We start from the raw sequence: 26,723 nt of genomic DNA, 5'->3' as shown, positions 1-26,723 counted from the left end.
ATGCTCTTTGTTGTAAGTTCACAATTCCTTTGTTTGGTCGAGATAACTAAAAATTCTGTCATTGCATTGAATGTATGTCAATTTAATTAACAGCACACAAAATAAATTGAAAGTTTTGAGAAATTTAAAATGATAGTTGCTGTTACATTTTCTTAAATGTAATACTGCTTACAATAAATAAATTATGAAACCAAAAATTGAACATTTTGATGGTTTCTTAAAAATATATTCAAAATTTGTTTTATTTCTTTAAAAACCAGAAGACAGCATTCTTTTTAAGATGAGTTATATTGATAATATTAATCGGAGAATAATCTTACTTAAAGCCTGTTGAAGTCCATTGATTATTTTCGTAAATGTTTGTGTCCGCTTAAGGAAAAGCTCTAAGCTTCCCTAAAGCGGACAACCATAGATGAAACCATAACTTTAAAATAATAACGAATTTTTAAAAATATAGTTTTGTGTTATAATGTTTAAAACTGTCCGATTAAAGAATTTATCGATAAAAAATAAGGGTGAATTAAAATATCCTGGGCTTTTCTTTAACTAACAATTATACCCCCCTTTAGAGTATATTAATAACTTTTATTTTATTCTCTATTGCAATTTACAAACGCTGCGATCGGTGATGGAGGAGAGCCGGAAGAATCTCCGAGAGCCTTTTCTCCGATTCCGATTCTCTCGCTTGCCGAAAATACACGCACACCCGAAGCGAGAGAGGCGGAGACTTTCCTCTGCTCAGCTTTTCACGCAATTCGCTGCGAGGAGGCAAAAGAAAATCTCGGCACGAAAATATTTTCACAGCGACCAGACAGTTTTCCTTTGACAACGCGCCGAGACGCACACGCTTCTCATCTCGGCCCGATTCAATTCGATTTGCAGTGGGCCAAAAAAATCGAGAACTCAAAAACAAAATCGCGTTTGCATGCGACAAAAATCTTTCAGCGAGTGTGTGAATGTTGCTAAATTTAAAAATAACAGCTTAAGTTGTGCTGCTCCCAAAGTAAATTGAAATAAAAGCAAAAGTGATGCGTCCGCCGTCATCGTCGCCGTCGTGAGCAGGGAAAACAGAGATAGAAAATGGGAAAATAGGAAAATAAGAAAAATATCAACGCATAAATAAAGCGTCGCGTTCGCGTCCGATTCTGTCGCATTTGCCGGCTGCATTCCCAAATAGATCGGGGCGCTATAGCCTATAGCTGGTTGTATGCCCGTGGGCACTTCAGTGCGAGTATATATCCCCAACCTGGCCGATGCGTGCCGGTGGATTATGTAAAGTGGCACACTGCCGAACCCCATACCAATATCTCGGTATATCGTCGAGCGCGAAAAAAACAAAGGAAACGGAATAAAAGTTTACCGAAGGAATAAATGAAATGAAAATAAAATAAAATAAAATTAAAATAAAAGCAAAATAGAATACAGAGAGTGTCGTGGAAGATCGCTAGAAATTTGTAGCACGCGCGCGATTTCAGTAAGTGCATCTAATTTATTTTGCATCTATTGCAATTGAGAGGCGTTCGCCGAGTGCATCCGCCAGATACGTTTTCGTAATTGTCGTCAGTGGTTCGAGTTGCTCCGTTTCGATCGCGCGAGTGTCCGCCAGATTGGATTACCAGCCAGGCCCAAAATAAATTATACAATACTGAAGCGGGCACAACATATTGCGAACGAATTTTGATCGGAACGTTCGAGGATCGCCTGCCAAAAGCAACGTAATGTCGTCCTACCGCAGTTATGTAAGTGCTAGTTAATGCAGCGCCAACTATCCGTATCTGTATCTACGTACTCGTACTATATCGTGTGTATCTCGATCTGTGTATCTTTGCTCTGTATCTTTTTGCAATTCTTCGCATCCACGAATTTTGTTTATTTCTAATTTGTTGCCTTACCTCATGGCAGAAACCTATACAGATGTACTGGCAGATAAAATGTATCTGAAACTTTTGCTCGCGTATCTGTGAGCTCCAGTTCCATTGATAATCAGTTCAAATAAAAATTTGCTAGTTCGTTGTTTGGTTTTCGGTTTGGATTTCTGTCTAGTTGATTGTTCTAATTTTCTATCCATACAAATTATGGCCAAGGTGTGGCAGCTGAATGACCGAATGTTTTAGTGTTTGGATAGCAAACAAATGGATAAATAAATGGCTTTTATTTTGACAGAGCAGGTTGAATTGTTGGTTGAACTTTTCTAAATTGGTTAATGTTGGTGATTTCAAATGCACAATTTTTGAGTATTTGACTGATTTAATGTCATCTGTTATATGGGGCACTGAATATTGTCAGCTTCTAATTATATGCTCTGATTTATTTATTGTTTCGTTACATTATTTAATCTGGGTAAGAGAGGTGTGACATATTTTTGTCTTCGATCTATGGTTTAGTATTACAGGTTAAACGTTTGTTAATTTTCAAAAACATTTTAGGACTAAAAAACCATTTCGTTTCCTTCTAAGTCTATACCCCCAATTAAATAGCCCGCTTCTAATCCCAATACAACCACTCCATTTCGGTTGTCACTCCACCTTTTTAATCGTTTTTCTCCTAATCCCCTTCATGTTCAACTCATTATATCCTTTTGTTCCCAGGCATCAAGTTTATGACTTTAGCTTGACTTCTGACTCATTGTGCATTAATCAATTAAATATTTTTCGGGTCTCAGAATCTAATAAACTGATCAATTTATGGCCGGCAAACAACAAGTTTCTGCCCCTCCGCTCCACTTCTTCCAATTCATATCATCCCCAGTCATTTCTCCAATTATATTTAGACTGTTTCTAAAAATGTTGGAAGTAAAGCAAAATGATTTCTGTTTCTTTCACGTTGACGCAGTCTTCTGCTTCTGGTTGAAGTTGGTACTTTGTTGAGGATTTTTATGGCCAGGAGGAAGTTGTAAATATTTATGACACGCATAAAGTTGAAAGTTCTTCGGTGAGAGCCGCGAAGCACGCACCACCTAATTAATTAACAAAGTGTGAATATTCAAGCAATTTGTTTTCAAGGAAGTAAGTATGAGGGAGGTAACATAGGAAAAGACAAAAAAAGGGGAAGAAAAAGATCATTAATACATGATAAAAATTGTATTTTTTATCAATTGACATCCTTTAGATATTAGAAAAAATATTGTTCATGTGTGTTAGTTAATATCAAGTTCTAAATTTGTGTTGATGATCAGGTATTATTTGAATCTTTTATCAAAGCGTATCAAAATTTTGTGTGTGTAGCAGAAAGGAAGGCGGTGCTAGGCGCTTCTGGAATAGGCTTCAAGATCAATTTTTTTTTTAATAAAATATAGTTGTCTGTGTCTGAGATTAACTACCCCCGTTCTCTCTCATAACCACCCCACCGCCAACTGCCTTTAAACGACACATCAGAAATTTACACGGAAAAGGTATTTGTATAAAAAAGATAGGAATGACGCGGCGTCGACGTCCACGTTGCAAGGTAAATCCCTCGATAGCGCTGAGGAAAAAGAATCAGGAGAGTTCTTCCAGTAGTCCAAAGGTGGAGCCGCCACGCCCACCGCCCCTGCCGGATCCGCCCAGTGAAGAGCCGCCGGAAAGTGCCTCCACCTCGAGCGGAGATGCCGTAGTCGACTCGGACTACAAACTCTTCCCGGAACTCTACGATCGCCAGCCGCCGCTGCCCACGTTTGCCGATGTTTTCGGCCAACCGTCTTACGAATTGGCGGTCAAGGGATCGGATCCAGCCACTTCTTCTTCCACGTCGAAAGCGGCGGGAATCCGGAGTACAGCCGATGGAAAATTTACCAATATTCCGCCCACCATGCTGGGCGATCGGTTTGGCATCGTCGGACTTTTAGCCGCCATGCGTACGACGCACACAGATCCAGGGGCCACGCAGCTGGTCTTTGGCGAGGATCTGACCACCTATGGACTGGATCTAGCCGCCCAGGGAGACATCTATGTGCACTTCAATGGACCCCTTACCCTCGAGCCGCCCGAGAGGAGCTCGATGGACTGCGCCCTCGAGCTGGGGATGCGCGCCATGCGGGATGCGATGGACAGGTGTCCGCTAAAGGCTCCAAGTTGCGATCCATTCGATCCGGATACTCGACATCTGGGTCTTATCAGTGGTTTGGGCCAGTCTGGGACCCAGAAATCAGACCCGATAACGAGCTCGGATCCACAGCCAACCACTGATGAAGCAAGTGCTTCAAAAACGGATCGAGAAAGAAGCCAGGAAAGCTAACACAATCAAGATCGGCGCCAAGGTTAAAAACATAGACACAGCCAGCATAGGATAGCAGCTTGGCAGTTGGATAGGTCTTTGAAAACTTGGTAAAATTGTTGATCTTCGTGAATTGGTGGCCCTTCCATAAATGAACTTGTTCGGCTGTAAATATATAGAATCGGCTTAGGAGTAAAGATGGTTTTTAATTGGGGAAAGGAAAGCGAAAGAAAAAAAGTTTTTTCAATTCATTAATATGCTTTCAATTTATTCATTTAAAAATATGACGATAAAACAGTTTCTAGTTCAAATGGATTTTCTTTTTCATCTTTGCATCAATAAATATATTTTTTGTAGTGCAGTCATTATTGATGTTACTCAACAATTTCTGATCCTGTTAGAATATTTTTTAAGTTTGTGGTAAATTTTAATTTATAATTGCAGCTACAACTTTTCAATAATTGTGTTAGATTCTTACCTGCTCTAAACCACCGCTGATCTTTACACATTTTAGTTATCGTGAAACGCAGTTTCAACACTTTTGACAGAGCAAACTAGAGAAGCATTTAAAAATAAATCATTTGTCTGGCACGCGAATATTCAGTCGCCACTTCGACTCATCTGGGGTCACAGTCCAAATACTCTGTAAGTGGATGGTTTTTTCTGGTGGTGCTTTATGGGCCTTGGCCACTGACAGACGGGCGCATTACAGCGCATCCTGCTCCTGATCCCCGGTTCCCAATCCCTGGGGCTCTCCTAATTGAGAGCCGCATAATAACGCTGTCAGAAGTGCGGCACTCAGCTGGAATCGGTGAATTGGCGGCGAACAAAGTACACATGGCGAAGCCATTCCAGCGAAGATCCATAGACCCATCCACACGATCATCTAGGCTCCTCCGTCTGAGTGTCTCCGTTTGCTTGCTTTGCACATTGTTGGCTATTTGTGTGTTTGGCATTCCATTTCACTGAGCGAAAACAATTAGCCGAGACTGTCTGTCTTTCTTCCTCGCTCCCTCTCGCTCACACGCCCATTCTTCACATTGGGCGGGCGCTGGAAAATGTAATAATATTATTTTTTATCCCCCGATAGTTGTCATTCGCCGGGATTGGCGCCACTTGGGACCGGCCCTATTTCAAGTGATTTAGATAGAGAAATTCCTGTGCTGTATTTTCAGGGCCAAATTCCATCACAATCTTGAGAGTTCATTTAAGGTTAAGGAAATTGAAATAGTTTACAATTTATTGTAAATAGTTTTCCAGCGATTTTATCGTTTTATATACGTTCTTGAAAGTATAAAACTCTTTGATACTGAATATAGTTATAGAACATTAAAAAATTCTTTGTTTTCTTTGTTTCACCTGTTTTCTACTATTTAGTATGTCAAAAGCTTGTGGTATTTTTTTTTAATTTAGAGTTGCTTATGAAACTAAATATTAAACATTAAACACATTTAAACATCAAAATTGTCTTAAATGTGTTAAAAGTGAAATAAAACAATGCTTCAATAGCATTTCATCTGCTCATAAAAGATAATTTTCAATAATTAGCCAAAAATCGTTTGTGTTGCCAAAAATCTTTAAACCGACGACACGTATTTTGCAATTTTAAATGGGTGTCTGATCCTCAAAGATATAGTGGGGGGAAATTTGTCAACCCACCACCCAACCCCCCACTGATCCCCCTACAATCCTCAATGAAGAAAGGGCAAAGTGGTCGGGGCCCCCGCAATTTTCATTAAATTCGGAGGAAACTCAACGTGTCTCGATGGACGAGGGCAATCGTCTAATGCGCTGCGGCCGAGATTAGAAGGCAGATGTTGAAATAATCGAAATGAATCTGTTTACACGTCCAAATTAATTGAAAAACGCGTGCTGCAGCGCCATTTAATTGAAAATGAAATAGACGCAGCAGCAGAAATCCCAAACCGAATCAGAGGGAAATGCATTGGGCGAGTTCAAAGAGGCAGCAGTCCCGATCCCAGCCACAAATAGTCCACCGGGGAAAATGGGGGGCTATGGGGTTCCTTGGCATCCGATGCCGAAGACGAAGCCGCTGCTGATGTTGATGTTGATGTTGATGTGGCCGATGTGGTAAGGTAGCTGCTGATGCGATGCTACTCTGTGGCTGACGATGATGAAATGCGTGCGAATAATTGTCGAGTGCACAGCTCATTGAGAAAATTCCCCGGGAAAATGGAGAAGGTGGTGCTGCAGACTGCAGGGGGCGGAATGTGGGGCAGCCACTTTGTTTTCGTCTTGTTTTGCTGGAGTCAATTGCTTTCGGACTCTTAGAGCGCCAATCAATCAAAGCCATGTGATTGCCCATCAGTTTCAATTTCTTTTGAATGAGAGCATGCACATCTTGCTAACAAACCCCACCGACCGAAATGAGCTATAAAGAAATCATTCAGTCTTTATTTACTAGTCGAATTCACTGAGAGAACGAGTTTTATTTAAGTTTGCCAAATCATTCATATTAATCATTAAACATATGTACTAAATATTTGTCCAATGAGGGAGCAAAGACCTTTCGCTGACAGGGGACTTTATATCTATAAATAGTATCTATCATTCATTTCATTTTACATTTGTTATCTATATATTAATAGTTTTTGCATTAATCTCTAATTAATAATTTCTAGACAACGTTAACTTTTTTTGTCATGTATATGTAAATGTACTTTTCTAAGATTTAGTCATTACATTTATTCTTTTCTTTTTTTTAGACCCCTTGGAAGACGAGCTTGGGCAGTTCCTACAAGCCTGCCAGTTCTTCGGTGGGTAGCCCAAAATATTTACTAAATCACTTGTCTAATTTAACTTTGTCACCCGCAGTATGGTAGCTCCGGTGATTCCACATCGCGATACACTTCGCTGGCCACGCCTAGCTCCTACAGACCCTCGTTTTCTGGTGGAACGTACCGCCTCAAAAGGGATCCACCACCACCAGTCACAAGTACTCCAGTTACGAGCTATGTCAGTCGCTATGCCAAGACAGAGCCCAAAGAAGCAGCCCCAAGTGAGCGAACTAGTCCAGTTAAAAGATATACGGGTACGTCAACCAGTTCGCTTGGCAAATATGTGAGATCTCGAGATCCCAGTCCAGTGGCGCTGGAACACACAAACCGCAACAAATCAAGGGACCCGAGCCCCGTCAACGACAGTGCCAGGAGTAAACTGGGAGCCACATACCGCGGTGGTAATACAACCACCTCCAGTTCGTCCTCTTCGGCCACGAGAAACGCATACAGCAGTCGCTATGGAGCGGGTTCTCGGATCTCGGGGAACGGAAGTGCCCTTTCCTACCTGACCACCAGTGATTTCCATGCCAGAACTGCCAGCAGGGCCAAGGCCAGCAGAGAAAGGGAGCGGGAGAGGGAGAAGGAGCTGGAGATCGAGGAGAATCCGAGAGAGGTATCCTAATGGCAAGGATAAGACTCCCGAGAAGGAGCAGGAAAAACATCCAGCAGACGACACAGAAACCAATGAGACCTTCATCACCATTTCCGTAGTCACTAGAGCCACTTCGCCAACCCTACCGGGCAGCACCACCGTTCAGCGAACCCGTCGCATTGATCCGGCCAAAACGATCGAGAAGACCATCCAAAGATCAACCAAAAAGCGGGAGACGACGGATCAGGAGATTCAGTCGGATAGACTGGACGATTCCAGCAGATATCTTCGCTACAGTGCAGGCAGCAGTATAGGCTCTACATATAGTCCACACAGGGATAGGATCAGCAGTCTGCGTTACAGCGCCAGTCCATTGAACAGTTCAGGATCAGCTAAGTCCAGTTCAGTGGGTGAAGGAAAACAGATTCATTCAATACCAGAAGCCGTGTCACCAGCTAGAACAAATGGTTCTGTGAGCTCGGCCAAGTCCTCCGAAGCCCTGTCACCGCCAAGAACAAATGGCTCTGTGAGTTCTGCGAAATCCACTGAGCTCCTTTCGCCACCGAGAAGTAATGGTTCAGTGAACACTTCAAAGTCCCCAGAAGCTGTCTCACCACCCAGGATAAATGGCTCTTCGAGCTCTTTAAAGTCCACAAAGTCCAAGCTCTCACCGCCAAAGGTCATACGCTTGAACTCACGGCAGTCTTCGGTGGAGAACTTGGTGAACAAACCGCCGGCACCACCCAACAAGGCGGATTCACCCACCAAGACCTGCAGTTCCAGTTCGGGCAGTTCGGCGGTAAAATGGCCGAACAAGGACTTTCGCAAGTCATCTCTAAACGTGGGACCCACGGACAGGCCTCGAAAGTCGCGAACTCCGAGTAGCGGCGGGGAATCTGAGGATCTACCCAATGGTAGTAGTTTGGAGCGATCACCCAGTGCCGGATCCGAGGGTAGTTTAGCTTCGGCTGGTTCCTCCAAGAAGTCGAACAAACTAAGCAACGGCAAGATGTCAGGTGCCACTTCAAAGCCAAAGAGCCACAAATCGTGCAGCGAAACCACCACCACCACCGGCAACTCATCCTCGGCCACCGCCTCCGCTTCCGATAGCGAGCAGCGGGTCAAGACCGTGAAAAAGCAGGCCAAAAAGAAGGGAGGAGCTGGCAAGGTCGCCGTCGCCACCGCTACCGCCCACAACAAGCCAAATAGCACCACTGAATCACCGCCCGCCGTGGCCGATGTGGTGCCAGCGACACAAACAAGACTGAAGAAGCTATCGGCGGTATCGAATTTTTTCGCCAGCCGTCAGCAAGACGCAAATAACGAGCCGATCTTCCTTGAAAGCTCCGAGAGCTCGGGCGAACCGGAGGCTCTTTCGCTGCCAGTGATCTCGGGCATGTCGAAAATCTCTGGGATCAGTCTGAATACAGATTTGCGAACGAACGAACCGCGAACGACGCCATCGAGCGAAGCGAAACCCTCACCCCCAACGAATTCCCAGAGTTCGAGCACACGTTGTCCGCGGGAGAGCACCACGGGAACAGGGACTAGATTGCCCACCACCACCAGCATCAGCACCATTAGCACCACCCAGGAGACGAGTCTCACCACGACTGCCAGTTTGACCACCTCCGAGCAGGACGATCCCAGTTGGTGGCAGGACACCAGCTTGCAGATAAACACGGCCTCTGCTTTGGATCAGAATAATCGAGGAGAGATGCCGCCGTACAGGCTGAGGCACATCGATTCTGGGGAGGAGCAGGCCTGGTGGCTGCGCCAGGATGAGCAGGGCGATGAGGACGACACTCTGGCGGAGGAGACCCTCAATCCGCTGGATGACGATGCCGCCCAGGAGCCGAGCAAAGGCACCTGGTGGAGCCAGGAGGAGCAGGACTCCAGCAGTCAGGTGAAGCTGATGCCCAGAAGCAGGCTGTCGCCGGAAAAGGATGCCTGGTGGCTGCAGGAGGAGGAGGAGCAGGCCGAAGAGCCTCCCAAGGAGAATGTTAACGATGTCAACAACAACAGCGAGCCACATGTAGAGGTGACCCTGAAATTACCCTCGAACGGCAGTCAGCGGAGTTCTAAGGCCAGTGCCTCGAAAAGTGGAGGCAGCTCCAAGAGCAATGGCTCCAATCCTTGGTGGCTATCCGGACCCGCCCGAAAGATGTTCAATGTGCAGCGCGTGGAGTCCGGCGAAAGAGCCTGGTGGCAGGAAGAGCCCGAGGAGCCACCTCAAGAGGAAAAGGAGAGCGAACCGCCGCCGGTGAAGCCACCCACTCCACCACCGCGAATTATCAGACACTGGGAGTCCGGGGAGCGGGCCTGGTGGCTGCAGGAGGACTCAGCTCAGCCCGCGGACGAGGATGTGGAGCAGCCAGTGAGTCAGCAGGACTCCAGGGATGAAGTGGATCGGAGGCTGGCTGCACCACCACCACATACATTGGCATCTCAAGAGCTGAGCAGTTCCTTCAACTTTAATGCCTCCTCAGAACGACCTCCTCCCTTGGGTCAATGCGCCAGTCCCGTGCGCTGCCCCTCGCCCTACGACAACATTCCAAGGTCGCAAGTGCAGGAGGCACCACCACCGCCCATGCCCATGCCCACGCCCACCCTGACCCCCCTGCAGCCGCGCTTTTCACCACAAACACGACGGGCCGGCGAAAAGCTCTTCATCTCGCGGCACCAAAACATCGACGAGCTACTGGGCGGGGCCTGCCGCCCCCTCAGTCCACTTTTCTACGGAAACACTCATCCTGCGGAGGCTGAGCTCACTCCTTTGGCCAGCAAGAACATGTTCCTGCTCGAGGAGGTCACCCCCGACCAGGTGCGAATCCACGACAGCACCGCCCAACTGCCGGTCATCCAAAGAATGCAGCGGTAAGTTGAGATTTATGTTGCTCAAAGCTAACAGACAGGCTTGTTTTCTTATTATGAAATCTACATTCACTTAATTGTTCTTCATCTATGTTTTCATTTTATAGATTTTTTTTGTTTTGAAGAATTCTTTTTCCCTTCAAAACTATTCAAGTCTCAGGTTATAAAGCTAGATAAATATGCATTTCAACTAACAATAAAATTCAACAGATGGAGTTTATAGTTCTCATGTCCCTAAGAAAAAAAAACAAGAATTTGCCACTAAATATTTAAGTGGATTTTGCATTTAACAATTACCCCATAAAAAAACGCTAAGAAAGCTGTTTTTAAGTAAATAGGAAAACCATTCAAAAGTGTTATTTTCGCTTTATTTGCTAGTTTACAAGGGTGTTAGCAAATAACAAGTACCAACTCAGGTGAGATAATTTGGCACTTGCTACTGAAAAGAATTCTCAAAATAGGGGGAACTCATGAAGCATATATGTATGTAGGTTCCTGAAAATAATGTCGAAGATGAAGCTTTCGGAGTGAGCTTTTTCGTTTGTTGTGTGGTGAATTTGCTCAACATGTGGTTGTTAATCTTTCTCTCTTGATCTTGCAGCGATGTCGAGTGGTTGGAGAATGGCAGCAGCTTTTACGAGCAACCCAAACATCAACAACAACAACAGCAACAACAGCACATCAGCAGCCGCGCAGGGTAAGTGTCCACCCATCCAGTCCCCCACCCCCTTGGAATCCCCTAAATTCAAAGACGATTGCAAGCGTTTTGGCAGCCTGCCCGTCTTGTTGCGATATATCGACTGCCGCCCACGCTTCAGTTTATTTATAAAAATACCCTCATTTGGTGGAGTACATATTCGGCAGAGTATATTGGCTAGTCTGTTGGTATGTCTTTCACTAAGTTTTCTTCACGACCATCTCGAAAATTTACTGACTTTACTTTATATATGACTAACAAATGTGTTAATAATAATTAATTTTAAAGGAGGAAGTATAAATTAACTTGATTCTAAAATGTAATTTTAAAAACGTCAATAATGAAGATGCGCGAACATCAAGCTAATGTGATTGCAAAATGTTAAAACTCTTTAAAAGATATATGGATTATTTAAGTAAAGATTCACTTAAATTCAAACTATTATCATAGCTAACTTATTTAGTAGCCACTCAAACTCTCTCCTGGAATTTAAAGTAGCTTCCTCATATCCTCAAATTTGTTTATCCAAGCGACCCCACTTATCGCCAGATAATACATATATTAATAAATTCGTAGCCCTAGTCCCCCAGGTGCCTTTCACTTATCGCAGAACTTTTGACACTCACCGCCCCGTATCGCTTACCTGCAGCTGGGCCTTCGATTTAAATACCTGGAATGACAAAGGGCAAGGCAGGGCGAGCCGAGCCGAGCCGAGCCGAGGTGCGCACCCACACCCAATTGAGCGTGGTGGTGCGGTGAAGCAGTGGTGCAGTGGTGCAGTTATCACCTCCGGCATCGCCGGCCAGATTCGGTCTTGAGTGACAGCCCTCAAGTGGCTCTGGCAGTAGAGGGGTCGGGGTTCTGTGACTCAGCCGCGGTTCGCAGGCTCTCTTGTATTCTGAAAATAAGAAAAATCACAAGCAATAAGAACCCAGTAGTTGAGATAGCGACTATTCGATGACCTATAGTTTCTAAGTTGTTAAATATCTTAAAGTAGTAAAAATAGCAAAAGTTTAAGGGCCACCACATAAATTAGTACGGTTTGAGAGCTTTACTTCTTCAAAAATAATACCAAATTAAAAGCCTTTCTCTAGTTTAATATGTATACATATATGTATATACTTCTGATTCCCAGCCAAAGCTCTTTTATTTATATGGCTGATAACTATCACTTCACAATTTATATGTTCTATATATAAGCTTAATTAAAGTGCAAGAAGTATACAAAAGATATATACTTTAAAGGGCTGCACTCTTTTGGTATATTTTTATTGACGCCTACAACAATAAGTAGTACCCATAGACCTTACACCCTTGTAATACCCATGAAAACGAGTGTAAATGCAAATACAACAAAGCGCAGCGATGTCAGAACAAAATGCGGAACAGCAAAGAGAATAAAAACATGAGCACACAAATTTTATCTTAATTACATTCAGTCGGCGACTTTGGGGCTTCCTTCCCGGGATTTGGATGGCGGATGCAGAGTCGCGCTCCAGTTTGATGGCCAACAAAGTAACAGCACAGTTTAACACCAACAAGGGCCAACGGGGAATGAGAACAACTCTCGGCTAAATGGGTCATAATGCAATTAACATGAACATAAAGTCAAATCAAGAGGGGAACGAAGTCGCTGCCAGCGCGATAACTGTAAATATATTTTCAAGCGAAGAGGGGGCAAATTTCGATTGCAAATATTTGTTTATTCGTTTCGCTTCTTATGTGCAAAATACATTAAAGCAATTGTTGACTTTGTGCTGCCAAATGTGGCCATAAAAAGCGTCGCCGAACATTTAAAATCGAAAGTCCGTTCAACTCGCCATAAAAAATACTTACGGAGATTCCGTAGAAAAGCTCTGTTCTCACCTCTGAACCCAAATGAGTCGCTAACCAAAAATAGCAAATGGCATTGATGCGTGGAAACCAAAACAATAGCCCGTGCAGAAATTACCCAAATTACATTATAAGAGACATTTAGTTTTATTTATCGCAGCTGAACGAAAAAAAAACAAATGAACACATCAAAAACATTGCGACGATCTGATGATGACTCAGGTTCGAGTAGTCCCCCTTTCCTCGATCTCCGGATGCTGTCTTGGTATATTTTCAAGGCAATTGTTGTGTTGCTTTTTCGGGCAGATACAACTATATTATCAGTTCTTGTACTGTTTTTATGGTGCTTACTCACTTTTTAAGCTTGAATCGGTGTTTGTCAATGGAGACAATTGTCTAAGCGAGTAACGTATTTAATGGTATCTGGGAAAACCTAGTGTTGAGTGTGAAAAATGGTACGTTTTATATTTTCGGTTGCAAACAAAATACCCAAATTATGTTGGATCACCATCACTATCGCATCACTTTTTTACAATAATGAGAATTTTATTTTTTTTTTTAATTTTACCCATGCGTGTTATATCTATAAAGTTAATTGCTTTGAAAAAGGCATTATCTGGTGTAGAATATTTTCATAAATAACTAGCCCAGCTATTTACTGTTTAAATTGCCTGCCATAACCATCGGCATTTGCAACAAGCGATTTGCAATTAAGTAGCATATCGAATGTGCGCCCATTAGTCGACCACCGCCAACACTGCATTCCCTTCCATTGGCACTTGTAAATCAGCTGCCTGCACCCAAAATTCATTGCCCATAATGGCAACCTAGCAACCACACACCCACCGCAAAAAGTCAGCGCCCATCGAGCAGCGGGAGAGCCGCAGCCGTGGCATAAAGTCCGGCTAATGATAGGCTAACGCTCCATCAACGATAAGGCCAAATTGTGGCACACGCGCTGCCCGCCGAGCTATTTTTAGGCCCTCGCATGGGGAGCACTTGCAGGTTGCAGCGAACACTGCGCACAAAAATTTTGAATAAACTAGAAAAATGTCGTTTGATCTAGGAATAAGAACTAATACTCTCATACTTTAAGAGAGGATTTTTTATTATGCCAACAACGAATTTAAAAACAACAATTTCTGAATGAAAAATAAAAGGTAAAATAATAAAATAAAAGGTTTCCAAATTTATTCTTAGTCTCAAGATCTTTGTGTTACTTGCGAATTCTAAGATTAAAATTCACGCTTTTAGCGGTCTTGATATTTCCATTTGGAAAGCATAAATGTTTTTCGTGAGTTTTCAAAGAAATTTTTGTAGTGCATGTTCAATTAGAGAGACAAACACCAAGTATAACAATGTTGCAGACACTTACCTGACCACACTCACACACGGCCAACAAATAACAAACACGCCAAACTCACCACGCTCGCAACCTGCCCCAAGTTTCTTACGTCTTAGGGTCTAACGAGTACCATACGTAGGCGACTTTACGAGATGTAGTAAGACTGCGCGCAGTGGGACAGAACTCATAAATTTAGTGCTCAAAAAAGAGGTTTTAAAAACTAAGTATGAACTAAGAAATTCATTTTGTCCTAATTATTTGTAGCAAATTATTTTCTTTCATGTTTTCAGTTCTAAAGATTATTTTAGTCTGTTAATGGTTTGTAATCTATTAATATTTGAAGATTCGTGGGGCTTAAGACTTTTATTTTCGATTTTTACGGACAAAGGGGTTGGTTTCTTGAAGCTTAAATACAAATTGTATGTTCATGTGTAAATAATCCTGTTAGTAAGCTTCTGAAGAAATTGTGAATTGACCAACGTGTGTCCCATTTTTAACTATAGCGTTAGTGGCGTTACATAAACAAACAATCTTTATACCTTTATTCCAGTGTTAAAACTATAACTTTTAAATACAGTTATTTTTTATTCAAAATAATTGCTAAATACAATTTTGGTCATAGCACAAAAATCAATCCGTCCCACTGTTCGCCGGTGTCTTTTCACCTGAGTATCTAGTCTTACGTAGTTTCTCTCTTAGTCTCTCACGCGGCTCCCTCTCTCTCTCTCTTGGCCGCTTCTTCTTGTACCTTCTTCTTGCTCCACCGTCTTCGCTGCTTTGGCGCTCGCTTTTTTTCAGGCTTTTCAGTTGCCTTCCAAACGCGCTTAAGTTCAGTCGCTTTGAATTCGACGCGGGTGGACGTGGATAAAACACATCCGTGGAAACACAAAACAAACTTCGCTCAGCTGCGCGCGTCGCGTTGCCCTGTGTGTGTGCTTTTGTTGTTGCGGGCAACGCTTATAATATTTTAACTGCCTTTAGTTGCTACAACAATCGGTAATTGGAAATGCTAAACAAATCCAGTGTGATTAGGTTAACGAAAACGAAACGGCGATAATTGTGCGAAACGAATTGTGGAAGAGGCGGAAACATCGTTAATAATCATAAGCAGCCAACTAGCCCACATATAATTGCAATTTGTCTTAAAGATTATTATTGATTTTTTGGCGTGTCACTGTGTCAGTGTCAATGGACAACATAATCCGAAAGATTCGTCTTAATTGAGGTCTCACTGTGGGCGCCACTTGAGTTTGAAACTCTTTGGTTCAGTGTCAAAAGTTCTTCAGTTTGGGGAACGGAACAGCTGTCTTTGTATAGTATTGTTTCCATCCTGCTCTGTCTTTGATTTCCTTTTGGTTATTGGAGAAGGACAACACCAACTCACACCTATTGAGGATCTGTCGCTGCGAACAAGAGGAAGGAGAAGAAGAAGCCACATAGCAAATAGTAGTAGTAAAAATTGAAAAATAAAAAAAAAAGATAGAGAGAGAGGGAAGCCAAAGCCCAAAACCGGAATTGTGCAAATAAATCTCGATATAAGTCGAGGTCCCAGGCTTCTTTCTTCTTCTTTGGCTCGTTTTCCGCAAGGAAGCAAATCGTCGGTGAAGATTTGGGCAAATTACGAGCTGGGAAATATTGTTTATTTTCGACCATTATACGAAATGGCCCCCAAAGGCGATAAATGATCGTGCTTTCTTTCGCTCTTTCTCTACAAGTACTCTTGCATTAGTAAATGAATTGCCATATGTCACCTGCTAACCCACAAATTATTGACAGTAAATTAGCTTCATTGTAGTGCTCCAAATACCAGGGCCCTCAACTGTCGCTCAATTAGACTTGATTGCATTATATTACACTGCACTACACTACACTCCATATATACTCGAACAATCAGGCACATGACCAACTCAACTAAAAACTAACCCAGCCAGCACTAAAACATACTCTAGTTCTTCTTCCTCGTCTGCTCTTCTCGTGCTTGGCATTTATTTACTTTTTAATATGCAAATAAAGAATGCTGTGGAATTTATAATGGCGAAACAGAATAAGTTAATTCAGTTAGCTCTATCTACTGTGCAAAAAACTAAAATAAAAGAGCAGCTGTGTGAGGGAGGGCTCGGGTGAGCAAACCCCATTTCAACGCGGTTAGTGCGCTAAGTACGAAGTACAACACAAGAGCTTCTATTTAGCTATAGACACAGGCATGGCAAATTACAGTCGCTTGTGAAATTCTGCGGACTGATTTGGCAAAAAAACGTGCGAAATGTCGTAATGGAAATATGAGAGTTTAGAAAAAATAAGACTTAAGATTATTTTAGTAACGGTGTTTATTTTTTACCAGAACGTTAATAAAGTACTGCAGGTAATTCGTCGCTTGGTTAGGATTGCATTAAATTATATTTAGGAGATCTTAGGGGACTTTTTAGAGCTATTCTATTAAAAATTTATTGTTAAATTTAAAGCCATTTCTCTTTTCGAGATCTTTTAAATTTAATTTTATTCGTGCTTATGCTGGCTTTACAATAAAATTTTAGGTATTTAAAATACAAAAAATACATTTTCACAAAAATAAAACCAAATAACTGGCCGAGCTCTGCTTTTTTATTTTAGTTTGCTAGTTAAGCTACATATAGCAAACACATGTCGAAAAGGAAACATCTACAAGTGAGGATAAATCTCCAAAAAACGGAAAAAGACATCAAAATTTTGTTAGCCTGCAGATATGACCCTAAAACGGAGATCATTAAAAAAATGAACCAATATTGGTAACTTTTGCGCCAAATGCGGTGACCCTACCTCTGAAATCTTTGCCAAAAAAAAAAAACGGGGGCATACTTCCCGCACCTACTGTGCCAGGTCCGTCGTAAACGTAGTTACGATTTTAATTATCTGCCGGCGTAATCTGCCAGCGCCGACGACGACCGCCTGTTGACGTGCCAACCGCGAGACACTTCAGATTTAGCCAGGGATTTTCAGCTCCATCTTCGGCGACTTTTCACTCTTTGCTCTGCTTTTTTTCTTTGCGCTGCATTCGCTAATCCAATTTTTTAATTGTGCTGCCGCAAGAAGAAGCGACCGAACACCATCCTGCACTTAGTCTTTATAAAAAAGAACACCTTAAGCAGCAGGAAAACCCCACCACCATACCTACATATATATCTCACTGTCTTCCGACTGCTTTCCTGCCATTTCTTGTGCTTACTTTTTCAACATTTTTCGCTTAGTTTATGCGTTATCTTTTAGCGCTTATCTGGCTACCGAGTTGAAGTCGTTGGCTGACTATGCAAAGTCAAGGTGAAGCCCAGGTGTGTTTTTTTAATTTCTCGGGTGGGGGGCATCTAATTCGCTTTAACCACTGACAGCTAATTATAATTCTCAACTTAATGCCAAATTAAGGCGAGTGACGAACAGCGTGTACATATATGATCTGTAATCGGCTTTGGCCGACATCCAGCGTTCAATTGCGTGGGAAATTCGTCTCTCGGCTTATGTAAAGCCCCGAAAAACCCGACTCGTCTGTTATCGGGCTGTTGAAAAACTCTTTCAGCTCATTAACTAACAATCATGTTGGCAGACAATGCGCATTAGTGAGTAATTCCCTTTATTTTTTGCATTTTTCCCCTCCATTGTACATACGAATATTTGTGATAGATGTGTGTTGTGTGGCCGATAAAGCGTTGGCCAAACAACGAAAGTGTTGGTGCTGCAACCGCACCCCGAAAATTAAAAAAAAGTGTTGCTTTGCTGTCGGTTTCTTTGGCTCTTGCTAAATGCTATGTGTTATTGAGGTCAGTTGCTTAGTACACGCCACCAAAAGCACTCGCTAAACACACAGGCCTCCGCAGTTACATGCACATCAACCTGGGAAATAAATAACCCATTAGCACGAAGGTCCAAGCCACTAAACTTTATTGATTTATTTGCCTCCTTGCCTCGGGTTTTCTTCTCACTTTCATTGACATGGATTTCGGATATATTCTTTGTGAAGCTCGTGTTCTCTAACATTGACATGTTGCACTACAAAATATTTGCAGTCAAACTATGCTTTTTGTTCGTTTTCAGGTCAAGGTCCTCAGAATAGTTGTATATATTGATTTTTTTTGTTCTGCTAGGGCACATAAATAATTCTAAGAAGCAAGAATAGTTACCAAAAGCAAAACGTAGTGCTTAAATACCCTGTTACCAGCGAAGCCTTCTTAACTAGTCTTGAGTATATTTAACAAAAAAGGAAGCCTTGTGTAGAATATCTGAAATAAATAATTTTATTAAAATAAGAAAATTCATTTATTTCCTAGCTTTCAAGCTTTTTAAAAAAATACTGTAAATGTTGTTTATTTTAAATCAGTACCATATATTAAGTAAACACCTAGACTTATTTTTTCGTAATTCTTTTTTAAGATACCATCAAAACCCCGTATTTCCATTAAAAGAGCTGTCCATTTTCACTGTACTAAACAAACATGCCTGTGTAAATCAAACACTCAGCTTTCCTTTCATTTTTAAGACCCAACTCAATTACTTTTCGCCCCCGTACAAAAGGTCTAGCTCTAATGAAGTGATAACTTGTCATTGGCCGGGCTTATCAGAGAGGTTCAACAAATTTTCAGTGATTTTTATCACAAGTTCAAACGTCTTCTCAGTGGCTTTGAATGGGGCCCATAAAATCCGATGCTTGGTTTCGGTTGGTGCACCCGTGTGGCACCAAAAGGGTTCATAAAATGCAAAGTGCTTTGATTGTGCGATCATAAAAAAGTTTATGGCTGGAAAAATGTCCATAAAAGCAATTAACTGAAACAAGCTGGGCTCATGTAAAGTCGGATTTGCAGCCTCTGGATCGCAGGTCTTTTGTAAGGGATCACATTGCCTTGAATTGATTTGCTTTGGCTTGAAGTTGGGGAAACAATTTGCGGTTTTGTGGCTCGCAGAATGTTTATAAATAAAAAACTGATTACAGCATCGCGTTCAGGTTATTGAGAAATATAGCGACCTTGATTGTGATTGTGTTGTAATGATTGGAGGAGGCGGATTTCAGCTCTTTATACATTTCTTCCAGCCAACCATTATAACTTGGCGTTTGAAATTGCATTTCGAATCAATCAACCTCAACTTGACCTTGCCCCGTCGCCACAAAACCAATAATTTAACACGTAAACTAAGCTGGGGTCTGGAATTGCATGGTAGGCACTCCCCCAAAACCCAAGATAGTCGAATACCATCATCAATTTATCAAGCGTGTGCAACATTTAAACGGGATGGTTGCATAAAATCTGCATAAAATTAATACGGGGTTTTGTTGATTTTTCACTCCTCTTTTTCGATAAATTTATATTCGCTTGCAGCGTGAGTCGTCAATGTGATTTATGCTGGAAAATGCAAGGCTCTTCGTTTTTTTTTTCTACCTGTCTTGGCAGATGCAATCGGCAAACAAATGAAAAAACCCCAAAAAAAATGTTTAAATACAAAAATTTGTATGTAAGCAATTTATCATGGCTAAAGTGAAAACACGTCCGAAGATGAAGAAGAAGATGAAAAGATAAAGCGCATTGTTTATTAGACTATAAAATGATGGCTGAGACTCGGCTTGGCGTCGCTCATTAGGCCGAGAAATTATAAAAATCAAATAAAAGTCGGAGCTGTCGCTTTAATATTGTTATTCAAATGGGATGAGCTGTTGATTGAAAAGCGCTCATAAAGAAAATTGGGCATAAGCCATGACTAAACACGTTGGGCATACAGCCTCAGCTATTTACTTTCCATTCATCATCAGCAGCTGAGCAGAACATCAGGGCAAACATCCGTCGCACGGGGCGTATGATTAACGTTTCAAATGGGCTTTTGGTTTTGTCATAGCACAGATCTTTGGATGTTCAAAGCTGAAAAGGGTTTTAAATTCCACGAACCTTATCTGATAAAAATAGATTGATTGCCCAATCCTTTGATATTCAACAAAAATTCTTTAAAAATTCCAATGCATCAGTTTCAGTTTGTCTTAAATCAAATGTTAGATCGAAACATTCCGAACATTCATGTTGTTAGAGTCCACATAAAAATAACATAAAAATATCGAAATTGTTAAGGGTTTGACCTGAATTTGACCAGAAAATTGTCACAGCTGAGAGCAGAAGATGCTGAAAACTGGGCCACTTACCCAGTCTGTTTCTCTGTCTCTCTCCCTTTTGGCCAAAAAGTATTTTAACTTTATTGTTATGGTGATTGTTGTTGCCATTTGTTGTCATTTGCATTGCATAACCATCAAAATTGTGGCCAAGTTGTTTCGCTGCACTCAAAATATTAGTCACGCACTCACACAGCAAATGAAAATCCACATAAAAGATATATATATATACGATTTATCTGTATAAATATATTTATATATTTAGAGTATTGTGTGTATTTCAGTCCGCTAATATTTTGTAAGAATTCATGTCGCCTGCATAACAAAAATAACCGCAAGATGGAAATGGACCTGTGAACCGGGCCACATCACTATATGACACATCCGAATGTAAGAGGAGCCGATAAAGGGATGGTTGATGGTGCCGGGTGATCTATCAAAATGACATAATGTTCAACACGAAGATTCTGTCATTTGTTATGTCAGATTGCAGGGAAACTCATGTTTGAGATGCATTACTTTCAGGTAGCCTTAAAGATGCCTTTGATAGCGCGTTATTTGGAGTAAGAGAGTTCTCAAAGGGACTTTCCCACGTAACACATAACATTTATCTGACCAAATGAGGCACATAAATTATAAAACAACTCACATTACATTCGTAGGAATGAGGGGTTTATCTTGGGTAGTTATCTGAAGTTCACTATTGTATTGGGCTCAATGCTAATTTCTATGATGTTTTCGGCTGATCTTTTATAACGAAAACGTTAAGTGTTTTACAAGACGTAATTAGAGATACCATAATCCACATTGTCAAAGTATAGCTTTCATCGAAAAAACTGATTTAACTTAAATTCAGGTAAACCAAAAACAAACTTAAAATATGTTCTAGGATTTCAATTTCAATGCTGTGAGAATGTTTTTCTAAATGATTCTTTTAATTCCAGCCCTATAATTTAGTTTGACCTCTTTCGATAAATCTTTTTCAGACACTTTCATCTCTTTTCTTTGTAAATCTATCAGCATAATTTAAATTTCTTTTATTCATTTTCTTTAAATCACTTTCCTCTTTTCGAGTGGCTACCGATTCGATGCATTTTCCATGCACACATGAGCTGGGAGAGTAGACCACTTCTGACTTGACCCCAATCCGTGGCTTCCACAAGCTTTTTCCACCTCTTTGCGAGGGGCAATTAACATATTGACACTTACGAATGGCACGGCTCCAGACGGTAAGCTGGGAATTTTCCAGATGAACACGCAGTCGGTGATTTCCTGGTATTGGTAGTGTCGCCTCTCCATTTCCGTTCGCCGGGGCTTATGACAATTACAAGCGGCCAAAGGCGATTTGCTGGTATTGTTATAATTAACTGTGAAGAACCACCTTCCATGATGAGTTGGCATTCTTGGACTTTGGCTTCAGCTCGGCATCCGTTGCATACGAATTAAGCTGAGGTTCTAGCCATCGGCCAGCCGAAGAATTCAATAAATCAAGCGCACACGCACATTATGCCTCGGTATGCACGTGTGTCTTTTACCGATCCATGTTTTATGGGATTGGATACCCCCCGATCTCGGGTTTGTTCTGGCCCTCTTATTTCTTTTCGTCCCTCCTAATGTGTTCCAGTGTTTTCCTCAAACATTTAACCGTTTCAAACACAAACGTGACACAATTTTCTGTTTCTGTGCGGTTCAAACTTGTTTCGTGGCCTATTACACTAGCTTACAAATTTTCTTTAAATTTTTTTAACACTAATTCGGTTTTATTCTATTATTAAATTTAATTTAAACCGATATTCTGAAATATTAAACCATTACTAAATGTCGAAGAACTAAAAAAAAAATTAAAAAACAGCAAAGTTATAAGTTTTTTTTATTTTTTTCCGATTGTTCCTATGGGAGCTATATGATATAGTCGTCCGATTTTGATGAAATTTAAACCGATATTCTGAAATATTAAACCATTACTAAATGCCGAAGAACTAAACAAAAAATTAAAAACAGCAAAGTTATAATTTTTTTCATTTATTTTTCCGATTGTTCCTATGGGAGCTATATACTATAGTCGTCCGATTTTGATAAAATTTAAACCATAATTCTGAAATATTAAACCATTACTAAATGTCGAAGAACTAAAAAAAAAATTAAAAAACAGCAAAGTTATAATTTTTTTTCATTTATTTTTCCGATTGTTCCTATGGGAGCTATATGCTATAGTCGTCCGATCCGGCTCGTTCCGACTTATATACTACCTGCAATAGAAAGACAACTTTTGGGAAAGTTTATTAATCAACTAGTATTAAGTATGTCATATAAGTTTCAGAATTAATTTAATTAAAATTTTTTTTCACAAAATATTTGAAGAAATGTTATTACTTTTGCATATAATAAAATTTTTAATAAAATGGAGAACATATTTCTTGGTTCAAAAATTAAAATTAAAAAAAACCTTTAAGAGCGTTCGATTGCAAAATAATATAGTTATGTTATATGGAATAGGTGTATTTATACTTTCCGGTAAGCCCCCCAGGGAGGTATGTTCATAGATGTATTTGATCCGTGTTAACTAGTGTTAAGCCTAGCTTTGGAGTTCCAGTTCCAAACCCAATCAAAGATTCAGTCCCTGCACTCAGGCCAATCATCGTTGTTTGCCGTGTTTTTCTTATTGGCATCTGAAATTATTTTTAAATGCAGTCGCTTAACAATTTTATGTGTTGCAGTATGTTAGCCAGTCCGCCTGTCAGTCAGTCACTCAGTCAAGAGGTCAAGCAACTTTTCCGATGATTGCCGGAGAACCTCTACCCCTTTTTGCCCCTCTGAAGCCATGCTCAAATTATTTGTTTACTCGTGAGTCTTGGAAAACGCATTTGGTTTCGTTTTCTCCAGCACTTTGTTCCTAGCGTGACAAATCATCTTGGAATGTGGAACTGTTTCCATAAGCCCATACTCGCATGAACGCATATATGTATATTCATGTATTTTCTTGAATTCGTTTGGCCAAATATTTGCTGCTCAGCGAGCCATAGCCACAGCCAAAGTGGGAAGCTTTTTCAGCTGGTTTCCCCTTATTTTTTGCGCATTCTGCGATCCCATTGAACCTATCTGCGTTTATGTCTTTATTAAGTCAGCGATAAGTATCGCAAATGCTTAACTGATACAGAGACAAGCGTTTGGATTGTTCACTTCGCTGTTAACTAGCAGATAAGTCCGAACCCCTAAAGTTACAAGCTCACCAAATTAAATTGTTTGACTTCGAGTGAACTTGAAATCGATCAAGTGTCACGTGAGTTCAGCAAATATGTAGTGTCTAGATAGTACCGCAAAAGGGTAAGCTTGAGAAGTAAATATACATGTCAATATTAGGAAAACCCTAATTGATTAGGACTAAAATGTCCAATTGCTTTCCTTGGTTTAATTTCGATTTTTTTAACATAAACGATTTACAGGTTAAGACTATAATCTATTTTCTTTTGGAACTTTTTGTTTTTTCATTATACTCTTTGCACTATTTCCTGTTGTGGCTTTTTCGGTTAAGGGAGATCTCAAATTAAAATTTATACAACTCCCCAATAGACCTGAGTTATACCAATGTCAATGCTCCATCGGGATCATTGTGATCATCTGGAAATATTAAGGGGATCAGGGAAACTGCCGTGGGTAAGACTACTGCACAGTAGCTGTCAATTAAGCGTCTTTGGGAAATTGTTAAGTTATTAGCCATCGTTGCAAGGAAAATTTGCATAATTGATGGCATAAAAACTGAAGAAGCAGCGGCTCCGCGAGCGATTGCAACATTGGTATGGTGATTGGGGGAGGTGAGAGGGTGCAGCCAGTAAACGACCACGAGGCAGTAAAAAGTGAAAGTTCATTTAAGCAAGTCAAGGCGAGTAGAGCCAAAAAAAAAAAAAAAAAAAACAAGACAACAAAAAGAGGAGACCAGCAGCGCCAGCAAAAAAAAAAGAGTTTCCTTGAGCCAGCGGGCGGGTTTCATTACCTGCCAGTTGTTACTGTAGCTCACTGTGGTTGCTTTTGTTGGGGGTGCCGCTGCTGCCAAATTGCGCGACTGACTGCAGCATTTGCATAAATTATTTACACTTTAATATGGCCAACATTGGCCGTCCGGCGCCATTGTCGTAATTTGTAACTAAATATGCCGCTGTTTGCCAGCCAGCCAGCCAGCATTTACAATGGCTTTTAGTATTTCCATAATATTTATTTAATTTCATTAAATTTCTGCACGTCGCCGACAATGAGGAAGCCATAGACAAGCTAAAAACGATTTTGGCTGATGGATACTTAACTTTTGACTTAGCCGAAACCCTTTTTAGCCAACAGGAATACGTTTTGTAAGCGTGAAAGTAAATTCATTTCTTTTCGGCCCCAACTTCATTTTCAGTTTCAAAAACGAAACCAAAAGGCGGCCTGCCTGCCACTTGACTTTCGCATGTTGAGAACAAGTTTGCCGGTTTGCTGATTGTTGGTAGTTTGGTTTTTTCCCCGCTTTTTGCCGGTTCTTTCCTGTATTTTGGCACACCTGCCTGCTGCGGAAAGGAAGCCTGGCAAGGCCCGTCTTTCTTCCAGTTCCCTGTCTTTCAATTAAACCTTAACTCTTTGTTGTTAACTTCCTTTCTGAACCCTTGGCCCAGCCCTAAGGCCCATCTGAAAACACCTCGGTTCAACGCTTAATGACTTGACTGTATTTCATTTTATTTCACATTCCGTAGAATCAAGCATTCGAACCCCGGTCTTTGGAACAGCTGTTTACGTTTACACAATATTCTTGGCTTTTGTTTTCCCTTTGTTAACCGCTTTTATTAGCCTTTTTATGGCTTTCGTTTTGTGTTTTGTTTTTGTTGTTTTTTTTTTTTTGTCTGTATTCACATCGTATTGCCGTTCGCCGTTGCTTCGCAATGAATTATTGCAATTAAGCGCGCTTTTTGTGGCTTTTTAAAAGCCGCCACTTTTGGCATCTGTGAAAAATGTGTTGAGTTAGTTGCTAAAATACAAAATAATTACATGTTGTATAGTACAAATTGCAAGTTAACTTATTGCCAAATGGTAGCCTGCGAGAATCGACTAAGTGAAAAATGGTTACAACGGAATTTATTAATTGGTCAGCAAGCAGAAGAAAGCTAATCGATGAAATTTATTGAGTAGCAGCTTAAGTGGTAATCGTATTTCTTTTGATTAAGAGCCCTCTACTCAGTTTTGAGTCTTAACTACCTTGAAATAAAAATGTTACATATTAAATGCTTTCCGTAAAATGATTGCTATAATTGTCTTATTTTGAAAAGAATACAAAAACTTAAGTTTATCTAATGAGTTTTAAAAAGCTATGAAAACAATCTCGACTGATCGCAAGTTAATTGTTTTTCTCTTCCGCGCACTCATTAATATACTTTCTAAAATGCTACCATGTCGTCTTATTTCAACCCATTTCACAAGCGTCTTTGGACCTCCGACGAGTTCAATGTCAGTGTGCGACAAGTGTTTGAGCCGAGTCTTCAAGTCCAAGTCCAAGTCCAAGTCCGACTTGAAGAGCAACTCCGGCGGCAAACAGAGTCCATTAGAGTCACGTTGTGAACAACAATTATGCGGGGATACAAGGGGCAGGGAGGAGAACTACGGCTACCGGCCAGAGACCACTCAAGAACCTCGTTAACAGACCCTCCGACCATAAACCACAAGCCACAAAAACCTCTGCAGCGACTCTCCTGCATATTTGCATAAACAGCGCACATAACGTCTGACATTTAGCGGTACCTCGGGGAAATAGACATAGCGGGTCCAAGACGTCGCCCTCTTGATATTTCAGGCCTGATTTGGTTTCGATTTGAGGCAGTGCCCTGCATGCTGATGATTTGATTGCGGCGGGCGGGTGTTTCGTTTCTGGTGTTTCTTTTGACTGACATTGAATTGAAAGTTACACAACAATCCAACCGTCATGACGTTATGACGTTATGAGCCAGCCAAGGCGTTTTGTCGTCCAACCAGAAATCCAAAGACAAATATTTACACAAATGAAGAGAAAAGTGAGCGATCCGGTTCGCTATAGCAATTATGCTGGGAGAGGGGCCAGTGACGATGGGGTGGGCGTGGCACGCCAACAATTTGCAATATTTAGCATAAAATTGCGCAACATGCGTGTGTACAATTATGCAACAATTTTTTGCCAATTCGCCTCCGCTTTTGGGGCTTGGCCCAAAGAGCCATAAAAATCAAAATTAAGGCAAATTGTAAGCAAAATTAAAGCAAAGAAATCCCATGCCAAAAATCCA

General features: G+C 41.2%; 4 protein-coding genes across 4 annotated transcripts in view; all 4 read left to right on the top strand.

The window, feature by feature from the left end:
- The first annotated feature begins 795 nt into the window (after positions 1-795).
- LOC128258761 (serine/arginine repetitive matrix protein 2-like) lies at positions 796-7,752 on the top strand. Its single transcript, XM_052990629.1, has 3 exons — positions 796-1,739; positions 6,918-6,968; positions 7,027-7,752. Exons 1-3 carry the CDS (start codon positions 1,719-1,721, stop codon positions 7,612-7,614), a joined length of 660 nt encoding a protein of 219 aa, XP_052846589.1. The 5' UTR covers positions 796-1,718; the 3' UTR covers positions 7,615-7,752.
- On the top strand, positions 3,184-4,384 carry LOC128258756 (CCR4-NOT transcription complex subunit 2). The gene has a single exon (XM_052990623.1). The coding sequence runs from the start codon at positions 3,415-3,417 to the stop codon at positions 4,210-4,212; it is 798 nt and encodes a 265-aa protein (XP_052846583.1). The 5' UTR covers positions 3,184-3,414; the 3' UTR covers positions 4,213-4,384.
- On the top strand, positions 7,614-26,107 carry LOC128258366 (serine-rich adhesin for platelets-like). Its single transcript, XM_052989951.1, has 4 exons — positions 7,614-7,699; positions 7,738-10,461; positions 11,060-11,155; positions 25,891-26,107. The coding sequence occupies exons 1-4, from the start codon at positions 7,614-7,616 to the stop codon at positions 26,105-26,107; spliced, it is 3,123 nt and encodes a 1,040-aa protein (XP_052845911.1).
- The window catches only part of LOC128258742 (FH1/FH2 domain-containing protein 3-like), a 30,156-nt gene continuing 18,567 nt past the window's right edge, over positions 15,135-26,723 (top strand). Inside the window, 1 exon segment of the mRNA XM_052990589.1 lies at positions 15,135-15,329. The gene's annotated coding sequence lies outside the window, so the exon portion shown is untranslated.

The sequence above is a fragment of the Drosophila gunungcola genome (genome assembly GCF_025200985.1).
Source record: "Drosophila gunungcola strain Sukarami chromosome 3L unlocalized genomic scaffold, Dgunungcola_SK_2 000003F, whole genome shotgun sequence".
Classification (NCBI taxonomy): Eukaryota; Metazoa; Arthropoda; class Insecta; order Diptera; family Drosophilidae; genus Drosophila; species Drosophila gunungcola.
The sequence above is the reverse complement of the archived record's forward strand: the minus strand, read 5'-3'. Positions and strand labels throughout refer to the sequence as shown.